The sequence below is a fragment of the Zeus faber genome (genome assembly GCF_960531495.2).
Source record: "Zeus faber genome assembly, chromosome: 11".
NCBI lineage: Eukaryota > Metazoa > Chordata > Actinopteri > Zeiformes > Zeidae > Zeus > Zeus faber.
Window position 1 is genome coordinate 19,586,367 of NC_137205.1, and position 23,746 is coordinate 19,610,112.

The following is a 23,746-nucleotide window of genomic DNA, read 5'->3' on the forward strand; positions in this document are numbered from 1 at the left end:
CCCATGCATCACCTGTCCGGCTCCGCTGAGCCATTGGATGATAATCTACATGAGAAATAGAGAAAAAGAAAAGATAATGGTTATAATAATCACTCGTTTAAAGTGATTAATTCGATCACTATGAAACGTTTCCCCTGTATTTAAAAAATAATTCTGCTGTGTGTTTCTTTCTAAAAAATAAAAGTATGCAGTAGATGGACTGTCCGAGCCACTGTGTTTCTCCAAACAAAACCAATAAAAATTGTGTGTTGTTATTGTAGATTTATTTATTTTATTTTATTTAATTTAATTTTATTTTACTTTAGGACGTTTACATGACACAAAAAAATCCTCATGGGTGGGTGTCCTGGTGTAGTGTCCGTGTCCAACAATGCTTGGAGCACAGCAATGAAAGTCAGAACAAACATTCAAAGAAAGCCTTGTAGATCCAATATGAGTGATGATTCTGCAACTGGATTGTTCATTTTGTGCCTCAAATTTGTTCAGAAACAAATTTTAGTTGACTGATGAGGTGAAATCAGTGAACGCTTACAGACTTAATAAAACGACTCCGGAGTAAAGCTCAAACGCCGTTGGCTCACAGAACCCGGAACTTTTGCCCAAACCCCATTGGCTCACAGAACTCTGGGCCTCGGGAGGGTGGCGCCAGCCACTGAAACAGAGCCTCAGGAACATGATGGATTTATGTTAGAATGGCTAATGGTTAGAATGCATAATCTGAGTCATATTTTAAGAAGAAACTTCAAAAGCATGTTTTGGGGACCTCAGAGACCTACATTAACTTGTGTAAAAAAGGAGCATAATAGGTCCCCTTTAACTATCTGCGTCAATAGAGCTTGGAAGTGAAAACCCTGTTCACATGTGAATCGAGGATTTCGATTATTAGCCATGATGTCGTAACCATCCAAGGTAGACTCACCATGAGATATGAGATTGTGAAACAATGGTTTATGCTCCTGTAGAAGCCACAAGTCGAATTACATCAACCTGCGATGTCATGGAGAAGTACTACACAACCCACCACTCTGAAGTGTAGCATTAACGTCTCTGATTGGTGGAGTTTGCTGTTACCATGGAAATGTTTACTGCACCTGCGAACATCACTGTCGGCCAGTGAGATACGCCTCCCACTGAATTTAAACTATATGGGTCATTCCTGTTATGCAGTGAATTTTTCACCTCGTAACTTTTGAAGAAGAGTATCGATTTTTCATGTTTTTAGTATTCCATCAGAAAATTGACATTTACCATTTAATGTTAAAAACATTCAGGAAAACATATTGGCCAAGATCAGGGACTTTAAATCCTTAGAATTATTGGCAGATGGTACAGACACCGACTGTGAGAATATTCCAGGCTGGTTCGGCAGGGCTGGCACGAACTTTCATGTGCCCCTGAGCTGCGGAGGGCGCGGGGGGCGTGAGGGGCCATGCGTGACTGCGCACGGAACGCACGGTGCATCTTTTTCTTCTTTCAATTCGGAAACTGAGGAACATAAATACATGATCTAAAATTTTTAAAAGTGCCGCAAATTGGTGGAGGCGGAGAGAAGACGCCACACTCATCATGTGGGCCCTATGGGCCGGCCCTGCTGTTGGGAACATATACATAAGAATCCCGAAGTGTTAATAATGCAGGTGTCCCTAATATTGTCATATTTATTTTTTTCCAAATAATTATGAAACAATAATTATTCAGGGGATTATGGTTTTTTTGAACCACCAATTTGAATGCAGGGTGGATAACAGGGTGATGGATAACAGGGTGATGGATAACAGGGTGATGGATAATCGGGTAAAGGATAACAGGGTGATAGATAATAGGGTGGATAACAGGATGGATATCAGAGTATCAGGGATATCATGGTGGACATTCTTTAATCATCAAGAACTGCTGCAACAACTTTGTCCTATGGACGACCTGTAGGATGACAAGAGAACAGATTATTGTTACACAGAACCATCACCAACCAACGCCCCTCTTTGGAGAACGGTCTTACCATGTTTTGGTCCTTATACAACTCATCACTTCTCCAAGAGGGGGAGAATCACCACGGGTGAGACAAGTGAACATAGAACCAAACATGTACATGGTAAAACAAATATAGAACATCCGATGACATCACCAAAACAGGAAAACTGGAACAGCAACTGGTCACGTGGCCTCTTCCTGTCATAGTCATGGCAGTAAATGAGGGAGAAAGGGAGAGGGATGCACCCAGGAGGGTATTGGGGGTGTGTTCAAAGCAGGTGCAGGTGGTGTGTGTGTGCCTGCGATGACTCCGCCTGTATTTGTGTGTGTGTGTGTGCATGTGAAGTGTTCACCGGTGAGTGTACAGGACTTATCCCGTAGGTGCAGGTGGTGCAAGCAGGTGCAGGTGGTGTGTGTGTGCCTGTGATGACTCCGCCTGTATTTGTGTGTGTGTGTGTGTGAGTGCGTGTGTGTGTGTGTGTGTGTGTGTGTGCGCATGTGAAGTGTTCACCGGTGAGTGTACAGGACTTATCCCAATTGGTTCTGGTGTATAAATTCGGTTTTATATCGTCGCGCCTCAACGCAGCGGAAAAGGCCCTGAAGCCACCCCTGAGTCCTGCAGCCGCACAGACACCCCGGGACCACAGGAAAGCCCTGAGCACCCAGCCCTGCGGCCACAGAAGGCCCCCCTGGTATAGAGAAGCCGCAAGGCTGCGGAGCAACACCCAAGCCCGGCCCCAAGGAGCATAAACCAGTCCCAGAGATTGCGAGGAGACCCTGCGCCCTGAGGCGCACACACACAACCCACCCCCACGTGCAGGCACGAGACACAGCAGCAGGCGCCTAACCCAGGCCGAGGACGCCAAGCACAGACCGGAGGCCCGGAGCCCCGATCGACACCCCGCCTGAACCGGCCGCCTTGCAGGCAAGCTGGCGGTGCCCCCACTGAAGCATAGATTTTGAATTTTTTTTAAATTTTCTTCCTGAATCAGCCTGACAGGGTGGAACTTCCTGAGTGTGACACACAGATTAAAGGGACCTATTATGCTCCTTTTCAACAAGTTAATATAGGTATTTCTAGGTTCCAGACTGGGCTGTTTCAGTGGGTGGAGCCACCCTCCCGAGACCCCTATTTCTGTTAGCCAAAGTGGTTTGAGCATGGCTTCCGGGTTTCATTGTATTTACTCAGTAACTTTTACCGATTTCACCTTTTCAGTCCACAAAAATCATATTCTATCTAATCACTCATATTAGATCTAGAAGGCCTCATTTAAAAGGTTGTTCCAACATTCCTTGCTGTGCGCCAAGCTTGTGGGACACGGACACTGCACCACGACTCACCGGGACAATGCCGGCGGAGATTCATTGTTTCATGTAAACGTCGGAAAATCAAATAAATAATTACATCTACAATAAAAACATAGTACTTGTATTGGTTTTGTTTGGCGAAACGCACAGCTGATGGGATGGAAAAAAAGTGGAAGTGGAAAAAACCTTTAAAAACGGAGCGTCCGGGTGCCTTCTGGGGCCCCTGGGGGGAATGCTTGTCGTTGTGGGTGCGGGTTGGGGTGTGGGGGCCGGCTGTTGGCCTTTTGCTTCTGCGGCGGGCTTCCCGGGTGCTGGGGGTGGCGGAGGGCCTGTATACCTGGCGGCCTGCCGGCATCTTTCGGAGGTGGGGTGTAACATCGAGGTGCCCCGCGCACTTGATGCTACAGGGCACTTGATGCTACAGGGCACTTGATGCTACGTGTACGGTCACTTGGCACTCACGCCGGGCGGGGCGCCTGGTCGGCTGCGATGGGGCGCAGCCGACCATAAATAAAATAAAATAAAATAAAATAAAATAAAATAAAATAAAAACGGAGCGTTCAGAGCAGTCGGAAGCCTGAGGGTTCTGTTCACAGCGATTACTTTGTCATTACTTGACACTCTGGCCACGTCTAATATGAACATCCCACATTGTAACATTATATATATGACAGAAATTAAGGAAAAGCATAACATGTCCTATTTAACTGATGTGTTATTTGGGAGTTACTACTCACTTCGCTTACAAGCCAGTGTTTGGTTTGTCCATTCTGGGCTTCCGTAGAAACATGGCGGTGCAAAACGTCTCATTCTAAGGTAACACCAGATCAATTCTTAGTTTCATGGGATCATACTTGAATTGAAACACACTTATGAATATCATATTCCATTTCTGCAACGTCCGTTCTGTAAATTCCGCCTCTGCGCCTTTAAGTCAAAACATGAACCGGGAAAATCTAAATTCACAGCAAGGTTCACAAGACTCATTACACGCCGACAACAAAAACAAAAACAACATCCATAGAGAAATTGTTACAAACCTTTTATTAAGATATCTTTTATTCATGTTAACATTTTCTCACTTTGACTTTGTTTTGTCCCCCCATTTCTTTTTCCTTTTTTTTTTTTTTTGTTTTTTTTTTCCTCTTTTGACAGTAGTTAATGTGCAATTACTTTGATAATTTTGTGTCACAGTTACAGGGCTTTCACAAAGTTATTGGCACTTGGAACACGGAGAGTACAGGATGAGCAGTATAGGGGTCGCACTGGCGCTACGGGGGTCACACGGGGTCGGGAGCAGGGGGGGGGGGGGGTCTTGGCAAATATATACCTCATGCTGTGATCGCACAACAAACATTCTGATCTCTATGAGTGCCTCTATATACAATATACAGTAGTCATCTATACATGTATATAATCATATTTATATATGCACCGTATTGTGGAAAAAAAAGCTTCCCCATGCCATGCCATTGTTACGTTGCTTTTTCTTTCAAGTGTGTAGGTCTGTGTGTGAGGAAGTGTGATGCACGGACGCTGCTCTGGGCACAAACTGGAACTGGGTGAGGTTAGCGTTTGGAGGAAATGCAACACACACACACACACACACACACACACACACACACACACACACACACACACACACACACACACACACACACACACACACACACACACACACACACACACACACACACACACACACACACACACACGGGCCTCTTGTCCTCGAAAACCGAACAACAGAATGATGGAAACAGAACCACACGCCTAGTGCAGATCGATACGAGGCGTCGCCACCTCCCAACATTTTGATCCTAATATTCCCCTTCGGTCGGCGAGGTGAGGTTGGAGGTCAGCGCTGAGAGTCATTTTTTTTTTACTTTATTTTTATAACCGCTGTGTCCTGACCGGTAATAATGCACACAAATTGTGCATGTCGTTGAAATGTAGACTGACCGCTGATCTATGCAATTTCCCCGTGATCCAACTGAATGAACTGTATCTGCTTCTGTTTTCAAACTCTACAAAACAAACAAACAAACAAAATTACATTCATAAATTTGACAGCGGAACATCATTTTTGCCATCGCTATCACTCGGAAAATTACACACTATTTTTCATAATTTTTATTTTTTAATCTGTAGCCCTCTTTGTGGAATAGTCTTTGTAAACCTGCAGTCAACGGAACTTATTTGGGGCGTGTGAGCTTCTTATTTGACACAAATCGAGACTTGACAATCCAATTGACCCCCGTTGCCTTGAGTCAGTTTACCCTGGTTTTTATAGTACAAAATGATACAGCAAAAAGGAAGAAGCAAAAAAAAGAAAAAAGAAAATAAACAACAACAACAACAACAACAACAACAACGTGTTTACGAACTGGATCTCAGCCATGCGAGCCTCAAAGCACGGCACTCACGTCTGACTCCAACGAGGTGATTCTCAATCTGCCAATACGGGACCGATACAGACACCTGATGGCAGGCTAAAATGGACTCTATCCTACACAGAAATATTGTACCGATACTGATGCTTATGTCAAATGTGCAAAAAGAGGTTTTTGAAAGGGGAATTTATTTTATTTATTTATTTTTTTTGACATAGAAGAATGTTTGCTGTCTCTAACAGAGAATAATTGATCATACGTCAGTCGTTATGTTCTGGTGACGCCAAACTAACAGTCTCAATCTGTCACATTTGGTATAATATTGGCTTGGATTGGAACCCGGTGTCCGCCGATACTTACAACTTCACTATTTTTCAGCCCGTCAACATTTTTCAAATGTTAGTTCCCATTATGTTTCACTTTCTACGACAACCTAGCTGAAGGCTTCACTATTGTCTATACACTATTGGGAGAAAAAAAAAAAAAAAAAAAAAAAAGGTCACAAACTGTGCATTAGATCGGGTTTTATTGACTCTTTTGCAAAAGAAAAAGAAAGAAAAAAAATGAAAATTAGAGACTAGAGACAGGAAGTTGTGCTGCTTCCTACGAGAAACCTATGTATTGCAGCAATTGCAAAAACAAATATTACGGTTATTCAAAATATTCTCAAAAAAGAGACACTCAGCCACGTGTGACTGTAATGTGAGTTTCTCGTTATTGAAAGGAAGGTTTAACATGTTTTTTTTGTTTGTTTTTTCTTAAAGCTTCATCCTCTGCCCCATTGGACTGCATCGGAGCACAGTGAGAAGCTGCAGAGTGGTACGTTTCTCTACGGTACAGCGTTCAACAAGGAGGTGCCATGAATGATGATGATGATGATGATAATGATGATGATGATGGGAACCAACATTATAACCTGGGTCACAACACGACAAACTTCTCCTGTAAAGTTTAGTGTTCGGTTATCAGCGGTCGTCGCGGAGAAGTGGTTTCTGTCCACCCCTCAAACAAAGGTGTACAACAAATCATTACACATTGACATCTAACTCAAACCCCCCCCCCCCCCCCCCCCCCCCAAGAAAAAACCAAAAAAACTCCCTCCATTATTACAAAATGATTGGTCCTTTCATACACTCATCTGGTCACAAGCAGGGCAGCCCTCATCCCAAGCCTCCGTGAGGAACGCTTGGAATTCAGCGCGACCGCTTCCTGCGTCGTTTTCCGCGGGAGGTTGTGACAAATACTTAGAAAAGAACAGTGAACCGAGCAAACTGTCAAAGACGTGGGCGGATGTGAAGAACCATTATAAGTCGCCCACACCTCTCCATTGGCTAAAAAAGTGCACAGATCATTGGTTCGTCTCATTAAGGTGCAGAAACCTCCTTTTAAACCCTCCTTAAAAAAAGGTGCACAATCCGACCGAGCCGGCCGCTCTGAACTTAAATTGTCAAGGAGAAGGTGATTTGATTTGATTCGATTTTCATCATCGATATAAATGACCATTCATTTCAATCGCAACGTTCCCAACCAATTCCAGAAGCTTTTGCATTCGGGAACTATTTAGATGGATTTCCATTTTACATGACTGGGGCTGGCCAAACTGACGCTTAAAAGCTTGAAATATCCGAATCAGCGCGCTCGTCCCAGGGAAGAGATTTAGAAAGTACGGTTAGAGGGCGCCGCCCCCGCCGCCGCCTCAGGGACAAAACCGAGTCCGTTTCGCTAACAGTCAGGTCGTCTGCATTCGCAACATCATGGCTGGAAGGTGACAGGTTTCTTCTAAAATCAACAGTTCGCCCTCTCTGTCCGCCGCTCCCTGCTCTGTCACAATAAACACGAAAAAATAATAATAAACCGGCGAGGCTCCTATGTCGGGAGTATTCCCTCTGTCATTAGACCACGTTTTTTTAATGCAAAAATATCACTTTTCCTTATTCAACAAGATCTCTGCAAAACCGCCACGTAAAGTACAATAAAACACAACGTTCGAGATTTTAAACAATCCCTCTAGCTCACCCGGTGCCAACACACACGATATGCATGGCTTTGCATATAATAAATATATTTCATCTTCCAAAAATAGGACCATCTTTATTTTATTTTTTTCCTTTAATTAATGTTTTTTCTTATCCCCGTAGATTTCCTTACAATCATTGCAGCGAAACCCTTCCCACCAAACTCTGCATCGTTGTGAGGTTAGAGACGGTGCTGGAAAATAAGAAGCACGACCCGGCGTAGCACGCCCGGATGTTGATCGATTTGCTCTAGTGGCGTGGGAGGGGCGGTGGTATTTTGGGAACTGGTGGACGAGGAGGGAAGAGGGTGCCGTCGTTTTTTTTTTTTCTTTGTTTGTTTGTTTTTATTAATGGTGACTTTTCCTTTATCAAAACCGAGGGTACAGTCAATGCTCACAATCCATCCGTCCATCCACCCATCCATCCAGCATCCCTCTCTCACTCCTCCACTTGGACCGCCCTCCTCTCCACCCAAACACAGAGACACAGAATGACACAAACACAAAGCGAGCGCGGATCTCGAAAGGAATGTTTCTAATATGCGGGGGGTGGGCGTTGCGCGATTATGAAGGAGGGAGCCGGAGGGCGGGCGGGAGCCTCACACGCCCTCTCACACACGCTCCACCTTTTGTCTTTTGACGGGCGTCGTCGCAAGTTAAGAGATTATCGTGTTCACTTCCTGGGGGGAGGTTGCAAAGCGAGGTAACTGTCGTCGTTTTTTTTTTTTGTTTTTTTTTTTAACCGTAGCGAAGTAGCATAGACAGTCTGGCGAGTGGCCGAGGGGGGAGGGAGGCGAAGCACAGAGGCGGGCCGAGGGGGCGGAGGCGCGTAGCAGAATATCGGCCTACCTGTCGTAATAACACCTCCAACCCTTCCCCCCCGCGGGGCGACGTCTAGCATCTAGAACAGCGCCCCGCCTCCGTCCCCGACCACGTTCGGTATCGACTCGCCGGGGGACGCGCCCGACTCCACGCCGGCGCCCCCGGCGGCCTCCAGGGACGCCGGGTCGAACGGCGGCTCCGCCCCCAGGTTGTCGTCCTCCATCTTGACGGCGTCGGGCAGGAAGGCGGAGTAGGCGTCGCTCTCGGCCATCAGCAGCTTCAGCTTGGGGATCCAGCTCTTGCGGACGACGCGCCGCGCGTTGGTGCACATGTCGGCCGCGATGGCGTTCATCTCGCTCTCCTTGAAGCTGGTGGCGAAGTTCTGGCAGTAAACTGGAGGAGGAGGGAGAGGGAGCGATGCATGAACCGGCGTGGGTTTACTCGCTAGGTGTGTGCGCGCGCAGGACAGGAAGAATGCAGAGTCCACGCTGAACAGGTTGATTCTGCGGTCGGTTGTTATTGGACAGTTGGACACTCCTTTCATCGTGGTCTTTAGGGTTCGTTTTATGGTTAGTAGACTTAAGTGAGAGTTATGCATGAAATTAGTGTGTGTGTGTGTGTGTGTGTGTGCGCGTGTGCGAGTATACAGATTTCACGGTATTCTTATTATTCCGGTTTAATTTTCTGACGATCAAATATAGGACAATTTATGAGCAAATATGTAGAATAATTTATGTGGAAAAATAATACACAAACGGACATGGACAGTCCAGAGCACAGGCTTCCAACTATGGGCTCGTATTTATGTGTTTGGTGTCGTGAATATCTTTTTTTTTTTTAATTCCTACTTTATTTCGATCGTTTTGCACGTAGTTAACAGGATTATTGTCATTATTTTATCATCTCAAACTGCATTAAAACTGGCTCAGTTGTACCTCTGAATTATGAGCCATCATTTTGCATTCAAATTAAAACGTACTACTAATTATTAACCTAGTTTTTCCTTCAAAGCTCTGGTGGGACAAATGACAAGCATGTGGCTGACCTTAGTTGGCATGCGGACCACACTTCGGACAGGCTGGTCAACCTCCGCGCACAGCCAGTCAACTTTCATGGCGTATGGCGCTATCTAGTGGTCTGAACGAGTCAGTGTCTTTGACAAATTCCTCCGGTCCATGAACACGTTAAATAGTGACAGAACATCCACGTACATAAACTAAAAACCTTAATTTATCCCAAAATATGCCCCTTTAATTATTTCACCTCAGAGGGTTACTGTGAACAATCCATTCATTCTATTGTTCGTTGGTCCAAAAGCTTGATCCTTTCTCTCTCCTCTCCTCCTCATACCGTGTAATGTTGTCATTTTTCTCCGTGTTAGAGATGATGCCGTATTAAGCGGTGTGTATTATCTCGCGCATACGCCCGGCGCTACCGATATGGGGCGTTGTGCCTCTGATTGCTCCCCTGCTGTGGAATGGATCCCCCAAGGGTAGCACCTGTTCTATCAAACCAATTTACTTCCTAAACCTTTCACTGATATTCCTGGTGATATTCCATTTCAGGGGGACGTAGTAGGTCGGTTCACACGGCACTGAACAACATCTTTACACAGCATATGTCTGCTGACAACAACCCCATTTACCTGGCTTATTTACCGTTTTTTACCGCGTGGAGGAGAAGAAGCGGTGAAGTGATTAAAACGTATTTACCCCGAGCCATTTCATTGAAACAGACGCTAGTTACGAAGGAGGTGCCAAACGCCTCCGATGCTGCGACTTTCCACCTTAGGAAAGATGTGGCACCGCTTCACAGAGTGGCCCCCAAAGAGGTTTTCGAAACAGATGACCTGAAAACCTAATGATCTGAAAACCTGTCATGATGCGGTCCTCGTAAAGACCTATTTATGACCTAAGTATTTCTATCTCATCACAAAAAAATATATATATTTCTTCCAGTTATCCTGGAGATAAAGGAGCTTGCACTCACATTTAACGGCGTGCAGCACTCGGTTGTCCAGCGGCTTGCGGCTGGGGTCGTTGGTCGAGGAGCGGATGCCCGTGCCGCAGCTGTTCGCCAACGTGTTCCTGGAGCAGAAATGAAGAGTCAGGATAAAATAGGAACGAGGGACGGCCAAATATAAATACAGTTATCGTTATCGGTCCAATGCCAGGCTCAAATGGGGTATCGCATCACATAATATCCCCACTAACAAAATCGGATGCTAAAATAAAAATCCAGGGACCGATTTTCAAGGAGACTTGATTTTTTTGGTCTTTTGACACAAAGGGCATCTTATATTTCTTCTCTTCCTCGCATTTAATTACTTTGTCAATTGCTACGAGCAAATATATACTAATATCGCTGATTGCTGAGACTGAAGAAGATGAAGAAGAGGACGGAAAAAACGACGTCACCTGTCGAAGAAGGCGGCCAGCAGCCTCCTCAGCAACACCTTGTGTCTGGTCCCCGCACTCACGTGACAGTTCATCAGCTGGGCTCGCGATATGTACACGGAAGTACCTGAAGAACGTGCACAAGCACAGATACACACGCCACACATGAAGCGGTGTGTGTGTTGATTTTGTATTCGGAATAGGAATAACCAGAAAACTAGATTGATGATTCTCAACCGTTTCCATATCAAGGAGCCCCGATTTGGCACGCGCTAAGCCACGGAGCTCCGGGACCCCAATCCAGACCTCCATCACACGAGTCTATACTATAGTTAAGGAGATGACAGTGATAAAATAATCAAAATAATGATGACGTTTAACTTGAAGGGCGCACGGGGGTCCCCGGGCCCCACGTTGAGGGGCGCACGCACGGCCCTCCACACAGACACACAGAGACGCACACACACACAGACACACAGACACACACACACACACACACAGACACACACACACACACACCTGAGACTAGCTCCAGTTTCTCTGCAGGGTCTCCCTCCTCGTAGAGTTTTGGGTGGCAGCGGTTCCCTATCTGAGTGATGAGTTCTGTCGGGAGGCAGGTGAGGTCTCGGCCTCGCATCCGCCCCCGTGTCTCTGTGTGGTCTGGAAGGGCCTCCACACGCTCGCCCGCTGCTGCAGAAACAAACGAGAAAATTAAATGATTCATTATATATATATATATATATTTGAAAAACAAAGTCATTTCCATGGCACACATAGTTGTGGAGTACTTCGCAATGCCTGCTGAAAGGTACATTCATCTTTGTATGCTTGTGACACGGGAAATCAAGCAATCAAGCAACTTTTTTTCCCCTCTAAATCTAGGCCCGTGGTTCTTTATGTAGAAAATAACAAAAAAGCAGTAAAACATTTCCAGTTGTATCTGTCATATCTGTGATCTGTGAGGAAGGGATATAAGACTTGAAACCGCTCTTAACGCCACTGAGACAGACCTGAGCTGTGCATCAGAATCTTTCTGTTTGGATTGTTCGCCTTTGGACCGACTCTCCTGATTTTCCACGTGCCGCCAAACCGCAGAGCAGACTTACCCGCCACGTTGAGCATGCTGTACATCGTGTACATGTTGCAGATCTGCCGGTACTGCTCCTCGGCACTCTCATCCGTCCCCTCCTCCTCCTCCTCATCGTCATGGTAACTGATGGGCGAGTCGCTGGCATAGGCGCTCATGGTTCCGGGGCTGGTGCCGTCGGACATTCCGAAACTCGCGGCTGAGTTCCCATTGATGGCGCCGCCGCCGCCAGCGAGTCCGCCGCCTGCTACCATGCCAACCAAGCCGGTCCCGCTGACGCCCATGCCCATGGCCAGTCCCAGCGCCCCGGAGCTCTGGATGGTGCTGCCCCGCACCGACTCTTGAGAGAACCGGGCCGCTTTCCTCGACCCCCCTCCGCCGCCGCCCCCTCCGCCCGCCGTGCCCCCGTCCCGACTGCTGCCCCCTTCCCACAGCCGCTTGGCCACCGGGGTGCAGACCACCGAGTACGAGGAGGCGGCCTCCGGCTGGCTGGCCGGCTGCTCCGTCTTCACCCGGGACAGCAGGGGCAGCGGCGTCAGGCAGGAGGACGGCCGGGCCGCGCCCCCACTGATCTGCGTGACGGGGCTTTGGGGCTGAGAGGGTGGAGCCTCCTCGGGGTGGAGCCCCTGGGAGTCACAGCTGGGGGAGGACACCTGCGGATCATCAATATGGACACCGTTAGGGTTTTGATAGCGAAGCGATTCATATAGGACGACCGTGGTCTAAACACAAGGTAACGTAAAGGTGCTGTAGGTGAGTTGAAAGTTAGGGAGGCTTGTCATTCTTCCTTTCTGGTCTCTCTCTCTGCTGCTCTCATCATAACCCAGCAGTGTTGCCGGTGCACACACTGCTTACCAACTCCTCCTCCTGCTCCACAGTTAATGTGATTGAGCAAATGCCCAAGCCACACAGGGTTTTCAAAGCTATAGTACTTTCAGTGCCGCTTTGATTGTGACGTTTTTTTTTTTGTTTTTTTTTTTTCACGCTCCTGACATGGGAATGGCTTGTGCTGAAATCATTTTTTTTAGCTATTTATCTATTGTAGAGATATTACGTTTGCTTTTTGACAATCTCACCCAGATTCAAACGACTAGGTCAATACCAATCTCAAATGTCTAGTACAGAGATAAGTGCTAACTGTGTTAGCTCAATGCATGGCTGCAGATGGAATCACTTAGCCTAGCTCCTGTGAAATTATGGAAATTCACCTTCCAGCACCTCAAAAAGATTAGTTATTTAAGCGATGCATCAAAACATCAAAACTAAGAAAAAATTGTATCCTAGTTTTTTTTGTTTCACAACATTTTAAAAGACAGGACGAGTCAAAAGTAAACAGAGGGAAAGGTCTGGGAGTCAGTTGAGGGCAGCCAGTACAGTGTCACAGTGATGTGTATTTGTTTGACTACGAGCGGTTGTGAAATTCAACCGAGACCTTCCCCTGCCACATCACAGCGAACATGAACAGTTTGGCAAAGTAGCAGTGGATCCAGGAAAGTGTATTTCCCACGTGCCCCATCGCCTCTTGTTGCGAAGAGCTGTGCAGATTCTCTGGGGGCGCTGAGATTTGTTTTGAAGGGAAAAGTGAAACGGGGCACTGGTTCGAGCTGACTGCAACATAACGAGGGGGTAATCCAACAATTGCTTGGTAGTTGTTCCTTTTCATAATAGCACAAATTGCTCCATCAGATTGATTTTAAGTTAATTATGTGTCGTCAGTAGTAAGGCAATGGAAGGAAAGACTTCATTTAACCCCTGGGGTGATTTTCAGGTGTTAACAGCAGCAGACCTATTAAGAACAGCGCAAGTCAAAAGAGAGGTACAAATAAAATATCACATATATTTTATCTGTACCCTACCATTTATACCATCTATAAACAGAGGTTAACAGGGAGCGGCACTTGTACCGTACTGTTGTAGTATGGAAAACGGGCGTTTCCAAATTAATAAATCGATTCGTGCCACCGGATGGACCTTTGCTGAGACAGCTTTACCTTGAGGAAGAACTCCGTGCCCTTCTCCATGATCTGCTGGATCTGGAGGAACCCCGCCGTGTACATGAGTATGAACTGGTCCCCCACCGTCATGCTCAGCCGGCCTGTGTAGCAGAAGGCCAGGATCTGCTGGAAGCTCTGGGGCTGCACGGCGGGGGGCAGCTCCACCACCACGGGGCTCTTCCCGCCCCCGTTGCCGGTCCCTCCGCCGCCGCCGCCGCCGCCGCCATCGCTGCTGCTGAAAAGGTCCCGAAAATACGAACTGCTGGCAGCCAACACGGCACGGTGGGCCTGGGGAGCGCAAGGGCAGAGGTCAGTGCCCTCTTGAAATATTGGTACAAAGGCGTAGATGAGGTGTCCGGCACCGCGTGGTGATATTATTGATGCTGCGCTAGTTCTGTCGGACAACTCGACGGCGCCGCACGCTTCCACGCCTTCATGGGCCGGCCTATTTAAGCAGCCGGTCTCTCCTGCCCTGTCTGCTCTGCCGCCTCCTTTGCTGCACTCCCGCCACCTCCCACCTCATCCTGTTGGGATCGACTCTTCTATCCAATATATTTCTTGCTCATTAAGTGCCTCAATGCTTGCTGTACACTTCGCTGGGAGTGATGAGCAGTAGAGCCCGGACGCAAATAAATAAATGTCCTTTTGAAGTCGATCGAAGAGTTATCTTGGATTTAATGTTATAAGGGTACTGCTCCCTGAACTATGCTCTCTGGGACTGTGATGAAACTGGACTGAACTGAATTACCCAGGCACGCGCGTTTGATGTTGCTCAGTCTCTCGAGGCGGGAGTGTTTGTGCGTCTCACTCATGGAAAGAGTGAGAGGCCTCTATGCTGGATACATGCTGGATACATGCTGCTGCATGCATCCTTATGACAAATACTCCACACCGGGGCGGCAGCCAGGAACAGAGGGGAAGGGATGAAAGACGCATGGGTAATAAAGCGGTGAAAAGATTATCGATTAGAGGTCCCGAGGCCATCTCGGGTTAAATTTAAACATTTCTTTTTTTAACTGTAATTTATGGAACTTGTAAAGATAAATATACTTTTAAAATGAATTCATGTGCCCCCCCCCCCCAAATAAAAATACAAAAATAGATGATATATTTTCATGGGGCCCAGTGTTCCTGGCAGGGACCTTGGATATGGGGCACGGGCAGCGAGTTCATAGTGTTCATATTGTCAACGTCTCTACCTGGACGAGTGCTGCCGCGATACCTCCATTCTTCCTGATAAAATGCAGTATCCGACACTTCAAATAGGCTTATATAAGTGTGTAGCCTTGTTCTTATTGGACTGTAACCTTTTGTCTCTGTGATTTAATTGTCTTTTATCTATTTTAAGCTCTTTATTTCTATACTTTTATTCTCTGCTTTCATACAATGCAAAGCAATTTGAATTGCCCTTGGGTATTAAATGTGCTATACAAATAAACTTGCCTCGCCGAAAATATGTCAGTGTTCCTGAGGAAGACACTTCGCTCCTATCTGCCTCTATCCTCAAAAGCTGGTTGCTGCATTGCATGGCTGCCTCCGCATCTTCTATGAGTGGCTGAATTCACATTTGGTGTAAATCAGTTTTTCATTGGGGCAGTGTACTGTAGTTTAGTCCATTTAATGACAAGCTCAATTAGGAACCATTACTTGTCGAAGTGGGAGAGCAGCAGTAAAGTGGCCCAGTGCAGGGTTTTGTCTCATCTTGATGTTGTCAAGCCAATTTAAGTTGGATTAGTTGCAATGATCCGGCCTGTGTGAGGGAGGCTGACCTTGAAGGTGTGGCCCTTCACCACCACGGAGATGTCGCAGTAGAGGCCCTGCAGCCGCTGCTCATTCAGACACTCGAGGATGTTGTTGCCGAAGTTTGGGATCGCCATCTGGAGGGTCTGGGCCATGCTGCGCCTACGCACACCAACACAGGGTCTGCAGGGAGTGAAAGAAAGAAAGAAAGAAAGAAAGAAAGAAAGAAATCAATCAATCAATCAATCAATCAATCAATCAATCAATCAATCAATAAAAAGGAGACAGAAGTGCAACAAGTGATGCAAGTCGATCAGTGGACCACGTAAGGGAGGATATTAAAGCTTTATCAAAAGGTGGAACCTCAATTAAGGAAGTAAACAGCTGACAAATAATAGCCACAAAAGACAGCTTCAAGCTAAATATCAGTGATAGTTTAGTCACATTATAATTTAAATCTGAAAAGGCTGACAATTATCAGAAACAAAATAAAAACAAAACAAGGAAATACACATTTTCTAACATGTAGCCTAGTGGTGGACAAAACGAAGCCTTTATTTATCATACATTTTATTTTATCATATTGTTTAAATAGGTCATTAAATATGAAATATATAAATCATTAAATATTAGGCTTTTGTACTATTTTGGGATACTTTGTACTGGTCGTTGCTCTGTGGGCTGTGCAGTATAAAATTGCGTGGAACACATTACACTCAGGAAAAAAGGCAAAAAAAAAAAAACCTATAAAAAGGTATAAGCGCTTGTTTTGGGACAATAATAATTACATCATGTATTTAATAAGTGTTATTTATCCTTTCTTTGCTGCACTCTCAGTGAGCGGTGGCCGCTTGGTGCCGTGTCCTGCACGTCATTTATTTGTTGAGTTTTTTCTCTTTGTTTACATTTTCAATAAGTTATGTTTCCATGAAATATGAAAAACGTTGTGGTTTTTCTGTGGGTAATTCTGTGGGTATAAGCCATTGCACGGCTTATATTTTTCCGACGCTGTGTTGGATCTTGAACACATCACTCAGTCGCACATTTCAGTGGTTTCAACTGGACGCGGTGACAAATTTCTAAGAATTATTTTTGTTGTATTTCTCATTAATCCCGCAAAGAAACGGGGACCACAAATTTAAAATAGCAATTGAACAGATCTACTGACATTAACCAGGTAAGAAAACTAAATAAATATACACGTAAGTCGATAGTTTGATAACGTCTAAAGACTACAGAATGACCAAGTCTAGACCGCACACTGGACACGGTCCAACTGGATATTCTCAATTGGAATCTGTACATTAATAGTAAATAATATGATGAAATCATAAAGCGTCTTACTGTAAATTTCATCTCCTTAATTTAACTTGCGAATAGTTACGTGTCAGTTAACCAAAACAGCAGAAAGATTTGGGTCAAAGTTGTTCGGTATTTCACTAATACCTGCTTCGTATGTGGACCGATTTGGATTAAATTTAAACCACAAGATCCTTGTGAAATACAGGTTTGAACCACACCTTAACCGTGTTGGTAATGTCTTCTGAAGTATGTGTTCCAGGTAGTTTTAGTGGGGTTGGATATATTTTGGAGTGAAATGCATTGGCCCCGAGTCTGAAATATCGATCTAAATTCGGTCGGTTATTCGGCAATATCTGCTCCGTATGTGGATCGGTTTGGATGAAACTTCAACTTTAAAGACGTTTGTGACATACCAGTTCAAACAAGACGTAACTGCGTTCGTGTATTATGCCGGAGTTGGTTCTCCAGATAGTTTGTACTTTCCCCGAACAATAACAAAAGGGCAATACTGGCTGGAGCCCTGATGATGATAATAATAAATAATAATAATAATAATAATAATAACAGCAGCCATAATTATAATAATAATAACAACAGCCATAATTATGTAACCCTAACCCTATAATAAAAATAACAGCCATAATTATATTCATAATAATACTCATGATACTATAATTATATATATTGTTTGTTTATTGTATTATTGTTCTTGGTCATCAACTGTAGGCCTTAATAAGCCACCATCTAAATCATTCACCTATGTAGCTTTCAGCAATACATAATCCTTTTTTACTTGTAAAAAGTACTTATTATTACCCCACAGGAACATGATTGTACCTTTGAGGGTACATTTGCGAAATGTTTACTTTAAAGAACAAAAATGTACCTACACCGTGACTTTATTTCTGAGTGTACATGCTTAAAAGCAGGTTTGCCACCACTGTTGTAGCTTATCCTAGAGTAGTGTTTAAAACAAAACACAGGCCGAAATAAATGACTTCTCCTGCCATATTTAATTGCTGCGCAGAGCTGCAATCCATCACACACACTATATTTGAAACACAGTTTTGTTGTCATATATGGTTCGAGAGTGTGTTAGATATTCTGGGCTCTGGTTCACATAAGGGAGAGGAGAACAGGTTTGAGAATCCTTTTAACTACACTGAGAGAAGACAGAAGGGCGACACACGCCCCACTTCTCTGGTCTGATTTCAGCTTTTATCCCCTGTAAAGATGCATTGATTTGAATGTTTCTCAATTCGCTCAACCGTCAGTCCTTGAGTATTAATATTCCGTTCATTAAAGGAGATTTTGTAAAGTAATTATAGTATTTGGCGATTCATTCATGAATTACAATCGCGTGTGTTTGCCTCTCAATCCCATAAGTATATCCCATAAGTATTCTATCTAAACTGATAATATCAATGTTCGTGTGCAAACTTAGAAACAGTGATTAGAATAATAATTCAAGTCATTGAAGCTATAGTCTGACCCATACAATATTACACAGCTCACTGAGGCCTTACTGTACCTTATTGTGCTCACTTATTACCAAAAGCGGGCTTAGTAAAGGACAGTTGAGTCTGTATTATCTATGGGCAATGAAAAACAGTGTCCTCAAATAACTGGGTTATGTTCTGTTATTCTATGAGCAAATGTATGCCACCTAAACAAACACTGCATAGTTGCCTCGCATGTTTCCATTCAGCTCCCTGAACACCAAAAGCCAAATAAACCCCATTTGGCCTGCATCCTGTAGAGGCTGCATATGTTAATGTTTTCTATTTAATTAAAGCCAAGTTGATTCCCCTCTTCACTGCGAATATTAACATGCTGCGCCTGAGCTGGGTCTTGAGAGTTAAAAGTTGCACAGTGCTCCACGCCTACTCTATAAACAATAACTGATATTCAGAGAATGGGCTGTGTGTTGGAATCACACAGGACACGCACTGCAATAGCTATCATACCATCCAAGTCTCTACGCACTGTAAATAGTCATGAATTTCAAGAGAGCAAAGGAGCTGCCCTTTAGCATTGGGATGAACCGGCACTATATGCCCATTGTACCCATATCTACGATCTTAGCCCTTGTCACAACAATAAACAATGAAACTGGTCCAGTAATCAGTTTTACAACACATTCTGCACAGAAAAGTACAGTTTGCAAGATCTAACCGCTTGCACATACATTTGGATATGGTCACATGAGGATAAAGGTCTTGAGTACACCGGCACAGATAAGGACATGCACACATAGGTTAGAAAAGTATTGCATCAACAAAACTCCTTCATCACTCAAAGCTAACGCAACACAAACACATGCACACAGGCGTATACAACACTTACAACACACAACGCTATATTGTCGGGGTGATTGAAGCCTACCCGGTCCGCAGCATTCAACCAACTTTGGTCCGACTAGTTATTGGAAGCTGCTGTGAGCCACCCCATCATATCCAAAGCCTTTCATTTGGGAGCGAGCCAGGCTTAGGGGGTAAAGGGAGAAATGCTGTCTTTGTCTCTGCCTCTCTCTCAAGCTCCCTCTCCCTCATACTAAAACACAGATGCGCACACACCACCCCAAACAATCCCACAAAAGGCACACTGAGTCTCACACACACACATCAGACAATACTGCTTGTTTACAGTTTGGCAAGCGAGTCACACTGCGCACACACACACACACACACACACACACACACACACACACACACACACACACACACACACACACACACACACACACACACACACAGAGCACACACAGAGCACACACTGAGCACACACACCATGCCGAGTGCATGTTCCTGCGTGCTCCAAGGACGGGGCAGCGGGGGCTGTGTCGGGGTAGTTCCTGGGGATAAGGATCATCCGAGTTCCTTGCTCCTTTACGTACACCCAGCGTGCATTTCATAAGGTAGACCTGTACAATCCAATGTAATCCAATGCAGCGGCTCAGCCATAAAGGTTGCCTAAAATGTTCGGGGTTTTTACGCCGTCATAGAAGAGGCATTCATTCAATACGCTTTCATAGTCGGTAGTGGTATGTAACCGAGCTGCATTATATTGAGACGTGTTTTTCATATTTGTCAACCACCTCGGCCATAAACACTTCATTGAATTTACACCTTTCCGACGCGATGTCAACAAAAACTGAACACTTTTAACTCCGCGAAAGCAGAATTCATGGCGGAGCTGGACTGCGTTGGGTTGTACAGGTGTGCCTGAAAAAGTGGATAACCCCTGCAGCGTGGATCTAATAGCGGGCGGCGGAGTCGGCCCCGGGGCCTGCAGAGAGAAGTAGGTCAAACACACAGCGCGCTTCATGACCGGGCCCCCTTCCGAAAGCGGCGCCCGCGCGGCGTTTTGTTGGCCCGCCGAGGGGCCGGACGTCCCGTCCCCAGCGTGTCCCGCGGGGGGGGGTGGGGGGGGGGCTGACGGTCAAAACCCTGAAACAGACTGTCCCCCCCCCCCCGTTCCACTCAGAGCGGCGGCGGCGGCGGAGGAGGCCGGGGACGCCGCGGGGAGAGCGCCGTGGGGATTATCTGCAAGGGGAGACGAGTTGGCACCAAAACCGCTGCTCCATAGGCATTTCCTGGTTCTCCTGCCAGCGTCTGCCGTCGGCCTGCGGCTCCGTCCCCGTTTCCACATCCTGATGACAACTCAACACCCGGATTATCAAACTCAGGGCGAGAACATATGGCTTTTTTTTTTTTGTTGTTGTTTTTTTTTTAACCATTGTTTGGTGCATTACACTACAAAACTGACTGACTGAATAGGTTTGGCAGCATGACTGGTCCCACGGGAGGGGAGGTGGGGGTTACCGGTGTGGTGATGGTGCTGACAGGGTGATTATGGAAAACATATATACATACATATATATATATATATATATATTTTTTTTTTTTTCTTTCAAAATATATAAAGTAAAAGCGTCCCAAACAAAGAGCGTCATCTTTTCCCCTCACCCCTGAACATTTTAAACGCTTCCTGGCGGTCCGCCCCGCCCGTTAAGTCGCTGAGCTAGCCGGTGGAGCTACGCTAGCGGACGTTAATATTTTCGGGGTTGAAGTGGTGAAGGGTTCCAATGGGGTTTTTTTCGGATTCGGTTCTTGACTTGATGGGTGACTCGGTTAAAAAAAAAAATATATATATGTATATATATATATATATTAAATAAAAAATATAACAACTAAATTATATATATATATATATATATATATATATATAGATATATATAAAAACATTAAAGGAAAGAGTCGATCGATTTTTTTTTTCGCCCAAAACGTTCCGCTTCTGATTTGATATTCAGTCGGTATCGACGCGCAGGTGAGCCGGGAGGCGGGGAGGCGGTCGGCTCCGACTTCTCACAGGAATCGTTTCAGTGTCTCGCCATTGCTAACTTTGGCAGCGAGGTGCAGCGACGCGGATCACTTCTGTTCTAAATGGACATTGTTGTCAACGGAGCACTCGGTGACTATGTCCAATTCGCGACGAACTCAAGCGGCGGGACTGTTTCGGCCGGAGCGACTTCCGACTTCCCGAGTCATTCGAACGATTCGTTCACTGGGAACGAATCGGTCGCGCGTCGTGCGTCGCCCGGGCTCCGTCCAGCTCCACTCGGCTGTTTTCGCCGTCTCCACGGCGGCTTCCACCGGAGGCAGCGCTAACATAGCTCGCCGTGCCGTGCCACCCCTGTCCCGGTCACAAAACCCCAAAACAAAACCAAAAAAAAAACCCCGCCACCGTTCTACGGACATATAGGGTAGGATGTGGGGGAAATCGCGCCCCCTCCTCCCCGCCCCTTACACAGCCATTCTCCATTTTCCCCCCACACCAACAGGTCATCCCAGGACACGCAGCAGCTGACGGCGAGCCAGACGGAACCAGTGCGGCACGGAGCGGGGGCTGGGCACAATGCCGTGCCGGTGCCAGCACGGTTCTGCTGGTGACATGGCCCTGACATTACCAGTGTGTTAGTTACTGTACATTCACATCGCCATTGCCTACACCGCCGCGAAACGCCTTTTAGTTAAAGTTGAGAAAGCCGTAACCTGGACCCACGTCACCTTCGTTGTAAACAATGCACATTGTTAGCATACCGCACGTATCACATCCAGATGTAATTCCTAAACCCTGTTGTTGTTTTTTATTTTATTTTTTTTATTTTTTATCGAGCCAAACAGCCGGTGCAAACTAAGATTCACCGGCGCAGACAGACCTCCAACCCTCCCAGCGGCGGCCGGGGATCCTCAGACGACCCCGGCCGGGGTGCCTCGACAGGCGGCGGCCAGACGCGCACTCACCGCGGCGCTGGGAAGCTGCTGCGGGGCGTCTTGCTGGAGGCGACACGGCGCTCTGTCTCCTCTGTCTCCCTCCGCTACTGACAGCCATTCATCGCGGGCGAAGAAAGCCGACGGCGGAGCTATCGAGGGCGGCGCGGTGTCCCGGGGGACTGCGGAGCGGAGCGCAGAGTCACCGATCGCACGGAGCGGAGGAGGGGGAAGACAGGCATGACGCGGGCGTCACTCAATCGCATGATCTGTTCCCGAGCAAGCCTCAAATTTGGGAAGACCTATCCTACGGCGGGCGCTGTTTGCGCATTGGCACAGCAACAGCAGCAGCCTGCAAGAGGAAACCGCCCCCTTTCTTTCTTTCTCTTTTTCTTTCTTTCTTTCTCTTTTCCCTCTCCGTGCATATGGGAGACAGACATGGGAAAGTAGGCCTTTTGATTTGTATTATTAATTGAGTATAAACAAATGTGAACTCAAATGTAGCCTATCTACTTTTTTTTTTGTAGTGTCAGAGACAAAGTATATGCATTGTCTCATGTAGGTATTCATTGTTATGTGCATGGAACATCATTCTTCGGTGCATCATGTTCATACTATGTGAAGCCTAGTTGCAGCCATACATAAATATATAAAATAGAAATTAAAAAAAATTCTCGCTTTAATATAGTCATGAATTAATGACTGCCAAATAACATGAGGACCGATATTAAAGTTTTTTCAATTACTGTTTTAATTTCTGTTTTTACTCAAGTCCAAAACAAGTTACATGCCTGTCTTATGCAATTAGGTACAAAGTCATATGAATTTGAGTTCAGAGGAGTTACTTGAAGAGATGCTGTCCTTGATTTGTTTACAACTGTTGTAAAGACATGTGAAAGACGACATGGTGTTTAAACGTTTTATTTCTAACAATAAAGGTTTGAGGTCTAGGGACCTGCTGATGGGGCTCCAGCCAATCAGTAATTTCTGAATAACCACTCGTTAAACAAGTCAAAAATATAATTTATGTTGGGTATAGGGCACAATGACCTGTTTTTTCGCATTTCACTTTGCCAGGCCTATAAAACCCTTCCTAGATTGTGGCCTTGTCGTGGCGGAGGGCTTGCAAGTTTCAGTGATCCCCCAGAGCTATGTCACCAGCAGCTTCATGGTCTGTCAAGGCAAACGGGTCGGGGGTGAGAATCCAGAAAAACATGATCCTAAAACCCCTATGACATGGTGAACATGAAGACCAAGTTTACCCTGCCCGTAAGAGGGCCACCGGGACCCACTCCTGGAGCCAGGCCTGGGAGCGGCGTTCGCTGGCGAGCGTGGTGGCTGGGCAGCCCACGTAACCCGACTGGGCCCAGCCCGAAAAGAATACACCGGACCATCGTGTGGGCTCACCCCCCGAGAGGTGCAGGGTAGGGATGGAGTGTAATACCCGAC

General features: G+C 46.0%; 1 protein-coding gene across 1 annotated transcript; it reads right to left on the bottom strand.

Annotated features, from left to right (window-relative positions):
• Positions 1-6,771: 6,771 nt before the first annotated feature.
• Positions 6,772-22,740, bottom strand: nacc1a (nucleus accumbens associated 1, BEN and BTB (POZ) domain containing a). Its single transcript, XM_080009083.1, has 8 exons — positions 22,331-22,740; positions 15,752-15,905; positions 13,980-14,270; positions 12,008-12,641; positions 11,421-11,591; positions 10,923-11,028; positions 10,495-10,592; positions 6,772-8,898 (listed from the first exon to the last, which is right to left on the bottom strand). The coding sequence occupies exons 2-8, from the start codon at positions 15,875-15,877 to the stop codon at positions 8,585-8,587; spliced, it is 1,740 nt and encodes a 579-aa protein (XP_079865209.1). The 5' UTR covers positions 15,878-15,905; positions 22,331-22,740; the 3' UTR covers positions 6,772-8,584.
• Positions 22,741-23,746: the final 1,006 nt, after the last annotated feature.

Excerpts from the sequence above, each read along its gene's own strand:
- nacc1a (XM_080009083.1), bottom strand. The coding sequence starts at position 15,877 with ATGGCCCAGACCCTCCAGATGGCGATCCCAAACTTCGGCAACAACATC. Across the intron at positions 11,592-12,007 it reads CAGCATGCTCAACGTGGCGG|CAGCGGGCGAGCGTGTGGAG; the intron begins GTAAGTCTGCTC and ends TTGTTTCTGCAG. Across the intron at positions 10,593-10,922 it reads CTGGCCGCCTTCTTCGACAG|GAACACGTTGGCGAACAGCT; the intron begins GTGACGTCGTTT and ends TTTCTGCTCCAG.